Here is a 9,887-nt window from a genome sequence, read left to right on the forward strand (position 1 = left end):
CCCGGGGCCCCTCCGTTGCTTCCTGCCTGCTGCTGCTTCTGCCCGGCTCCTGCTATCGAGCCGCCCCATTGTCACTGTCCCCGTCGCTCGGCTGCTCCCCTCTCTCGCTCATCCACAAAACAAAGGGAAACCCGCCACCACCGACCAACCATCGCAGCTTCCTCCTCCTCTTTCTTCTCTCCATCCTTCCTTCCCCTCTTGGTCGCATTCGCATCTCGTCAACACCAATCTCCCTCCGGACCACCTCGGAAACGTATTCAGTCTGTACAGACATCTATCGCCAGCTCAATCGCACCATCGGCCTCTCCATTCGATAGGAAGCCCTTGTCCTGTCTATTCTCACTTGGCGACCCGGCTCTCTTTCATCTCTCTCTCTCTCCGTCTCCCCTCGCGTCGCGATCGAACCCAGCCACCTGACGGCAAAGCAGCGGCAACAGCGCCCTCTCTACCGTCCCAACCTTCGTACCTTCCCGAACAGCGCACACGCTCCTCTATTGCCGAGCTCGATCACGTCTAGCACGACCTCAGCCGTCGTCGTCGCTTGCCGCGACAAAGCTCAACAAGCCTGCCTCCTCGGGGAAGAGGACAAGAAAAAAAAAGAAAAAAAGAGACTGGGCAGACACGCTCTTTCCCTCGCATATACACATACAATGGCCACCCTCGCCTCTCCTTTCGAGTTTACTCGTCCCTCCACATCGACGCGCCCGCGACAGATATTCATCTCGCCGCCTTCGTCACCCGAGATGCGTCCGACGGTGAGCCTCCCCGCTCTCTCCGACGTCAAGACGTCTGCTCAGACTCTGCACGCCATCATGGGTCTTCCGTCGCATCCGTGCTCGTACTCCTGTGCTTCCTCCCCCGACCTCAGCCAGCCGTCGGCCGGTCCGCTCTCCTCTCTCATCCCCAGCTCTATCCCCCGTCCGCTTCCGTCGCCGCCTCTGGGATTCAAGGGCTACGACGAGCCCATGAACAACGACGACGACATCAGCAACAACAACAACGACAACAACGACGACAACAACAACAATGACAACGACAACGACAGCAGCAGCAGCAGCAGCAGCAGCAGCAGCAGCAAGCTCCGCACACCCCTGCCTCTGGCGGGTACCAAGCGTCGCAGGTCATCCTGCGCAGACGGCGACGAGGACGGCAACGACGGTGACGAGCGCCAGTCTCAGAGCCGGAGCCGGGACCCGCGCGCCGACCAGGATGCGCCGCGGAAGAGGAGCCACCCGTCGGCACACGGCCTTCCCAGGACCCCCAGGCCCGCCGCGGTCGGCCCTCCCGAGATCCCTCGGGGTCTCCACCGCAGCGACTTTCTCGACGAAGGCCGTCAGCAGCCGGCCGAGGGGACACTCCGTCGCGGTCGCTGGTCCCCGAGAGATGACGGCATGCTCATCGACTGGTTCATCAACACGGCCGCCATCTCGGATGATCAGTGGAGCGAGTGCGCCGCCCGACTCGGCTACGACAGCCCCGACGGCCTCTCTCGCCGCTGGCGCGACCTGGTCAACAAGCGCCGCGTCGGCGTCAGCAGGTCGACAGACAGGACACCCACGTCTCGCGCGCGTCGGACATGGTCGCGTGCCTAAGACAGAATCCCTGCCGCGCTCGGCTGTCGGCCACACTCTGCTGTCGTGCTTGCCCGGCAGGCGACACTTGGCGTCCAGACCAGCCAGGCGACGACTACAAGCATGACGTGTAACCAGCATGAAACCCACCCAGCGATGTCTTGGGCTCATTCTTTTTTTTCTATTTCTTATTTTTCATATTCCAGCTTCCCCTCTTGCTTCTCTTTCTGTCTTCTATCATGGCGTTTTACGGGGGAAAAAGGAGAATACAGACCTGGTGTTGCATTCTGAACCAGGCAGAAGATAGACATGGCCGACCCACAGGACGAGGTCGTAGCGGGTTTGATACCACAGAATAACATTGGAGAAAAGGCGTTTATCTGTTTTTTTTATCATTTTTTTGTTCTTTCTTTAAAAAAAAAAGGAGATTTTTTATTCTTGGGAGAGGTAGCGTTTTTTTTTTCAATTCTCTTGTATGGTATACCTTTTCTTTCTTTCCTCTTCTTTTCTTTTTCTAATAGCTGCATACTGCACCGATAGCTGTATACTGCATGACGGCCGAGCGCGGCTGGCTGAATAGATAATCTTTTTACTGCATTGATTGCTCGTCTCTAGTGGTTGCCGGTTGCTCGTGTTTTACTGGATGCCGGTTGATGATTACCTTGTTACCCGTCACTCGTATCGGCATGTTGGCATGCATTGTTCAACGTCGTCGCCCGAGACATGTCCTCGTATGCATGTACTTGGGGGTGTTTCTTCTTCTTCTTTCAAGAAGAGGGAAGAAGAAGAGAGAGAGGAGAGAAGACGGAGAGTGGCCAGGTACGAGCAGGCCCTTCGTCATGCAGCATGCAGAGCATATGCACGACATGCAGTTGACCCCAGGTGTAAGTAGCCCTTTTTTTTTTCTTTTTCTTTTTCTTTTTCTCGGTGTGTGGACGCTGGGACAATGGCACACTGACACATACCGGCGCACTTGGTACTGGGGAGGGGGGGGGATACTGGGTACTGGATACCTGGATACTGGATACTGGGGGATACTGGATACTGGACATTACTGGGATCGAGTGAGTGGTTCTTTTCATACAGAATGTGACAGGAAAAAAATAAAAGAAAGAAACCATGGCAACCAAACCAGTCCCGACTAGCCTGGATGTAAATACTAAAAAAATAAAAAAATAAAATAAAATAAAAAAGTAAACAGAGATGGCAAGGGTCCAGGGTGGGTGTGGGTTGTACTGTGCTCTTTTTTTGCTGTTGCTATTGGTGCTATTGGTGCTGGTACGCACGTGACTTGTCACGACGGTAAACAGGGGGGGGAGGGTGGTACGTCAAGTTGATTAGGAGTATAGCAGAAACTTGATTAGGGGTACGTCAACTTTTGATGAGGAGTACATCAAAACTTGAATAGGAGTAATATTATCAATTTTTTGATCAGGGGGGGGGTTGGGGGGAGGGGGAACTTGATGTTGATTTACCCGGGGGGCGGGGGGGGGGACCGGAGCGGAGGACCGGGGCGATGAACCATGCCCTGTTTTTTTTTTGTTTTTTTGTCGACAACGTACGAGTAACTTGTGAGTTACAGATTACCAGCAGTAACTACTCGTAGTGAGCGCAGGTACCAGCGTAACTCGTACGAGTACAGAGACATGGCTGTCGTAAATTGATTGTGGGGATACCAGGATGGTCCGCTCACCTGGGTACTATAGTTCTTCTGGAAGGACCATCGGTCTCTTGGGAGGGGTCTCTCTTCTCTTCTCCTTATTCTCTTCTTTTCTTCTTCTTCCTCTCTTCTTTTCCCTTCTTTCTGTTCTGTGATCATGGCATCACCGTACATGTACGTACGGGGAGGAGTTACTTGTAGATTCGGGAATCAATCGCACAGTACGCAGGACGGAGGATTGATCCAAGCATAACATGTATTAACGAGTATTGCTTTACTGCCGGAGCAAGCTCGATATCAAGAGTTCCCTCTGTTTACATGATCTATACCTACAGTTTTTTATTTATTTATTATTGCCTGCATCAAGCTGCCAAATGCGGCCGGAAGAAGGGATAACCCGGTACCGGGGCTGTTGCCTCAGGATGACTTGGCAAGCGTACATATCACTATCACGAAGAGAGTCATCCTAGAAGATACAACTATCGATCATCACAACCGCAAAGGCTCTTCTTGAAGAAGGAGCTGATGCACCTGCGATATCGTACGGTGAAGCTAAATCAAGAAAGACGATACCAACAACTATCTATTTCTTTAAAAAAAAAATCTCTTTTTCTTTATAGTCACAGAGTACATGTGCATTAATATGCCAATATGATTAATATATTGATATATATAACACGTCCCCGCCATTTCGGAGTGATATAGCACAGCACGTCAGTACAGCACACTTAAAACATCACCATCTACATGTAAACATTGTCAACGCTGTACATGTTTCATAATCTATACGAGTACATGAGCCACAGAGCAGACAAGACAGCCAGTCATGAAACGTCCATCGGAAAGTCGTAGAAAGCAACATGAGAATGAAGAAGGAAAGAAAGAAAGAAAGACAGGACTAATACATATGTAAATATATAAAGAAAGCCAATAATTTATAGAAGCCAAAAAAAAAAAGGTCAAAAGACATCAAGGAAAGAAAAGATTTATTTTTATTTTTATTTTACAAAAGCTTAAATCCTAAGGAGGTGTCATATCCTTCATCATACTCCTCACCTCATTCTCAATATTCACATCATCACCTTCATCACCACCACCACCACCACCACCAGTCACCCTATCAGCCAGCTCAATCTTCTTCTGACAGGCCTTATCGATAAGCTCCTCTACCGTACCCCTCGACAGCAGCCTGATGACCTCGACGTCCCTCTTCTGCCCCAGACGGTGAGCCCTGTTCTCGGCCTGGATGTCGTCCTGCGGGTTGTCCGACTGGTCAAAGATGACCACCTTGTTCGCCGACGTCAGGTTGATACCCGTGCCGCCGGCCCCCGTGGTCAGCAGGAATACCGGTATGGACGCGTCCGCGTTGAAGTCGTCAATCATCTCCTGCCGCTCCGCCACGTTCGTGTTGCCCACCAGGACGCGGTGGTCGACGCCGTGCAGGGCCATGACCTCGCGCAGCAGCTCGATGACGCGCGAGAACCTGCTGAAGACGAGCACCCGGTCCCCCCGCGAGCGGTACGCCGTCACCAGCTCCACCAGCTTGCGCACCTTGCCGCTGTCCATCTCCGTGCCCGGCTCGTAGTCGAACCGGCCCAGGAGCGGACCGTAGTCGCGGCACCAGAGGTGCAGGTCGAAGTCGGACGAGTTCCGGAGCTCCTGAACCAGGTGGCCCAGGTTGGGCTGGTGGAGCTCCGACTGCGGGATCCGCTCCATCAGCATCCGCGCCATCTCCTCGCACCGCGCATCCGTAAAGTGTCGCCGGAACAGGATCGGGTGGATCGCCGCCTTGCGCAGCTGCATCCACACGTTGTTCTGGTCGTTCTGCCGTGACGCCGACCTCGATTTCTTCTCCCCAGCGGCAGCCGCAGCAGCCGCGCGCTCCGACGGATCCATCCTGAACATGCGCTCGTACTCGCCGTACACGGCCTTCTGGCGCGCCGTCATGTCGCACAGCACCTGCGTGTGTATCTTCTTGGGCATCTCGGACAGCACCTGATCCTTGCGCCGCTGCAGGATGAAGGGCTCCAGGATCGTGCGCGCCCGCTTCACCCGCTCCGTGTACAGGAATGCCCCGTTGGAGACGTCGCGGATCGTCACCTTGGTGCTGAACATGTACCTGATCGGTTCCATGTAGCCGTCGAACATGGCGGGGTTGATGAAGCTGAGCAGGGAGATCATCTCCAACAGGTTGTTCTGAACCGGGGTGCCTGTTTGCCGGGTGCCGTCAGTATCTGCTACACCCCCCCCCTCCATCGAAGAAGGGAGGGACGGAGGAGGGAAGGAGAGAATCTCTAGAGGGAAGAGGAGAGAAGGAGAGATGGATGAGGGGAGAGGGGATGACCTACCAGTCAGGAGCATCTTCCAGTCCGTCCGTATCCTTCGCAGGTCCTTGTAAATCTTGGTCTCGGGGTTCTTCATCTTGTGGCCTTCGTCAAACACGGCAGCGTGCAGTCCCATCGAGTTGAGCGACTCGATGTCCGCCTCCGAGTTGATCTGCGAGTACGTGCCCAGCACGACGTGGCACCTCTCCGGAGCCTCGGCCACCTCGTACGCAATCTCCATCCTCTCCGCCTGCGAGCCTCGGTATCCGACGACCGACAGGTCCGGGGCGAACTTTTCAAACTCGGCGAGCCAGTTGTTGTACGTGCTGGGAGGGACGACGATCAGGTTCGGCCAGGGTCTGTCGCCGTCGCCGTCGCCGTCGCCATCACCGCCACCGCTCTTCCTCTTCCGGTCATGACTCTCGACGAGGTGGCTCATGAGGGAGATGACCTGGCACGTCTTGCCCAGACCCATCTCATCGGCGAGGATGCACCCGATGTCGTAGCTGTGCAGGAGGGACATCCAGTTGAGCCCGAATACCTGGAAGGGCTTCATGGTGCAGTGCCCGTCCATGAGGGCCGGCTGCTTCGGGATCGGCGGCTTGCACAGCCGGGCCATGCTGGACAGGCTGGTCGGCGTGGGCGGCAGGTCGGGCGTGTCGTTGCGGCTGCCACCCTTGCCGCCGCCGTTACCGCCCTTCTTTCCGTCGACGGCACCTCTCCTGTCGTAGCCGAAGCTGTTGACCTCCCAGCTGTCCATGACGGCACCCACGGTGCGGGCCTTCTTTTCGCACTCCGACACGATGTGGTCGATGGCCTCGACGGCCTCGAGGAAGACCTCTATGGCGTCGACGACGGCCTCGCCGATGCTGGTGCGCGGCGTCTTGCGCGCCCCCGGCTTCTTGGCGGCGCTGACCTCGCGCGCCTCGTCGAGGTCGGCAAACGGCCTGGCCTGCACTATCGGCTCCAGCTGCGTCTCCTTCATGCTCGTCATGGCCGCCAGCTCGCTCACCGTCGACGTGTTGAGGCAGTCGAGAACCTTGGAGCCGCCCTGCCCGTCCGGCTCCGGCGACGCCTCCGCCTCGTACGCATCATCCTTGTCGTTCTCCACCAGGTCGATGACCAGCGGGTCGGCGCTCGAGGGGGGCGGCGGCGCGGGTGACGGCGACGGCTTCCGGGGCGAAGGCGTGCCAGCCTGCCTCCTGAGTCCCTGGACGAGACGGCGCTTCTTGGGCTGCGCCTTGGGAGGCGGGCTGGGCGAAGGCGCCGGTGTGGTATCCTTGGCCTGAAGGCTAGCCCTGCTGATGAGTCGACGGCCGCCGCCGTTGTTGCTGTTGCCGGTGGCGGTCGAGGCCGGGGCGGCAGCCTTCTTCTTGCGGTTGCCGCCACGCTCCAACCAGTCCATGGCCAGCTCAACGTCGTCGTCCGTCTCCCGCAAGGCCCTCCTGACCATATCGGAAGGGTATCTGGACCCGAAGACGTGGAAGATCTGCTGCAGCTTCTGGCGTGTCTTCTTCTCCTTGTCGGCGGAGGCGTTGGGGTTGAACATGAATTCCGAGATGCGCGTCTGGAACTTTGTAGGCTCGATCTTTCCCCTAGAGAAGGAGCTCAGTCCTTCGTCGTCGTCGTCGTCGTCGTCGGATATGACCTCGACAGAGGGATCCTCCGTCGGGGCAGGACGTTTGGGAACGGTAGACATCATTCCCGGGGGACGAAAGACTGTTCCTGCTGGCGCGAGGCGGGTTCCCAGAGACGCTCTGTTACTGCTCTTCTTGTTATCCTTGCTATTCGGGGGCCCCCGTCGCTGTCGTTGAGCGGAAGGTTGAAATGGTGAAGAGGCAGGGACTTCGATGATGCTAGGGGTGGGGGACGATGACCGTCGGCGGTTGCCTTGGTCGGGGACTTGTGTAGGTTGTGTGGTGTGGCGGAGAACTGCCCCAGGGGAGCAGGGTATTGTGTCCTCGTCGCCGCCGGCCAATTCGTCAATGTCGTCTGGGTCGATGAGGACACGGTGAGTTGAAGGTGAGGGTGGGAGACGGCGCACTGGGATTGGCGATGGGAGGGACATTATTGGAGAAGCAGTAACGGCGTAATGCACCTTGTCAATCGTTGGATATTCTTGCCTCTCTCTTCAAGAAACGAAAGAAGAAGAAAAAAGAGGGCTTGAAGTCAATCGAGAATCAGGCGAGTGAAGGGAAATGCAAGAGAATAAGCTGGCTCTAAGAGAAGAAAGGAAGGAGATGGGCGTTGGCTGTATGGAGTACTATCTCCCGAGTATTGGAGTGCAGGGAGAAGATGTGAGCGCGGCGGTTGCAATTTATTTTATTTTAATGGGCAGTTTGTCTGATATCGCGCTCAAGACGCGTTCCTTGCCTTGTCCCACCCCCCCCCCCCCCCSMMCYCAGCATGCAACACGCCATGCATTCATTATACGTGCATTCATTCGAGTTCCGAGTCTCTATTTTATCAAGGTGAAGAACAAAGTGGAAAGAAAGGAAAAAATTTAGTACGATTCCCCCATCTTTCCAAATTCTACTCGTACCTCTCTTCCTGCGTTTCCTTTTTTTAATGTTTTGTATTTTTATTCTTTTTACTTTTCAATACACCGTGGGCTTTTATCTTTCGTCATACCCATCACGAAGTCACGTGGTACCACTATACATTTCTCCTCCATAACGGCGTATTTTACTAACCTGCATTGTCCTGCCGTCGTCTCTCATCCGCCTAGAGATCATCTCAGCATCCACGCACAGCCCTCTCATTCCCAGGTTCGTCATCTCCAGCTTCCGGGCCATACCATCCTCGACGACGCTCTGATCCTGCATTCCATCCTCTCATCTTTGAGATCCCTTGCAGGACTCTCCTCCGGCAGAAGCCATGGCCACCCGTCGTATCGTCGGTTCCGAAAGGACCATACTCGAAAAGGATGATGTCGACCAGAAATCCAACATAGCTCCCGCCGTTCCCAAGTGAGTTTTATTTCCCTTGTGCTCCTCTCTCTTGCTCCCCTCCTGAAAGTATTCATTCATTGTCTTGTCCTTGATCACTGTCCTTCCTTGTCCTTGGTCACCGTCCTTCCTGGTCAGCTAACGCGCAAAAGGGACGTCATCTTTAAACTCTTGGCTTTCACAATGGCCATGATTTTCATTCCCATCGGGTCATATTTCCTGACTGTCAACACGATATTTAAGGGTGAATTTTTTACTTCATTTTTTTCCCCCTCAGAAAACAGACAGACACAAGCATATATATATGTGCACTATATGCACTATATGCACTATTTGCACTATATATGAGAAGAGGACAGAAACACATAGAAGAAAAAAAGACGAAGAAAAAGAAGGGAGGGGGAAATAAAACGAGACAGAGAAACTGAGAAGAAACTGACAAGATACAGGCAACGCAAGTTACGCAGGCGGTCTGGCCGCTATCCTCGCCAACGTCGTCCTGGTGGGATACATCATCGTGGCCATGAATGAGGATCAGGCTGAGCTTGACAAAGACAGGAAGAAGGATGAAACCAAGAAAGAGAGGTAGAGAGGGTGTATTATATCACTATTCACTGTATATCAAACAGTATGCACTACCAGTTCCAAACAACACGGCGAAAAAAGAAAAAGAAAAAAAAGAAAAAAAAAACAGAATAAATCTCCGGTATGCTGTCATTTCCGTATACAGCTTTCAGGCACGTCACCATCCATCCATATTGAACGCACCCGAGATTTCCAATGTTTTGCACTTGTATTTGTTTATCCTCCAAAGTATCGTAACCCCCTCACCCCCAGAGATTATACTACTACTAGTTACTAGGTATAGACGTGACCAGAGGAAAGAAGAAACCACAGTAACGGAAAAACGCCGCTGAATTGAAACCAAGAGGGTCCGTCCCCCCTCTGTTCTCCCGAGATAGAGAAAAAAAAGCGTGTATAGAACGAAAAGAGAAGTGACAGAATTTCATCAGACATTGGTATCCTCCACATGTCCACCCGTCCCTTCTTCACCCCTCCCATCATTTCCACATCTTACGTGTACCCCTTCACTCACTCTCCTCCTCTTCGCCGTCAAGACTCCCGCCAAAACTCTCTCGTCGAACTTCTTTGTCGAGAGCCCCTCTGCCGAGGGCTACCTGCACCGGGTCTGTCATGATGTGAGCGGTAAGCACCGCAGACACCTTTCGCAGAAACCACGGTACCATTGCTCTCTTTGTTCTCCATCGCGTCTCTCACTCCACCCCCCCCCTCTTGCCGGGTTTCTCTTGGTAAACAAGGAACATGTCAATGGGTGGCTTGCGAGGCGAGTCGGCGACTTGGATCCTCCCCCCCCCCCCCCCCA

General features: G+C 54.2%; 3 protein-coding genes across 3 annotated transcripts; 2 read left to right on the forward strand and 1 right to left on the reverse strand.

Moving 5' to 3' along the window:
- Positions 1-743: 743 nt before the first annotated feature.
- GMORB2_6901 (uncharacterized protein) lies at positions 744-1,592 on the forward strand (the record flags this gene model as incomplete). The annotated part of the gene is made up of 1 exon (XM_035468866.1): positions 744-1,592. One exon carries the CDS (start codon positions 744-746, stop codon positions 1,590-1,592), a length of 849 nt encoding a protein of 282 aa, XP_035321246.1.
- Positions 1,593-4,251: 2,659 nt separating this feature from the next.
- GMORB2_6902 (SWI/SNF-related matrix-associated actin-dependent regulator of chromatin subfamily A containing DEAD/H box 1) lies at positions 4,252-7,623 on the reverse strand (the record flags this gene model as incomplete). Its single annotated transcript, XM_035468867.1, has 1 exon — positions 4,252-7,623. The coding sequence occupies one exon, from the start codon at positions 7,621-7,623 to the stop codon at positions 4,252-4,254; it is 3,372 nt and encodes a 1,123-aa protein (XP_035321247.1).
- An 809-nt stretch (positions 7,624-8,432) lies between these two features.
- Positions 8,433-9,092, forward strand: GMORB2_6903 (VMA21-like domain; the record flags this gene model as incomplete). The annotated part of the gene is made up of 3 exons (XM_035468868.1): positions 8,433-8,524; positions 8,656-8,747; positions 8,953-9,092. The coding sequence occupies 3 exons, from the start codon at positions 8,433-8,435 to the stop codon at positions 9,090-9,092; spliced, it is 324 nt and encodes a 107-aa protein (XP_035321248.1).
- Between the last annotated feature and the right edge of the window lie 795 nt (positions 9,093-9,887).

Source organism: Geosmithia morbida, assembly GCF_012550715.1.
Source record: "Geosmithia morbida isolate 1262 chromosome Unknown scaffold_7, whole genome shotgun sequence".
Classification (NCBI taxonomy): Eukaryota; Fungi; Ascomycota; class Sordariomycetes; order Hypocreales; family Bionectriaceae; genus Geosmithia; species Geosmithia morbida.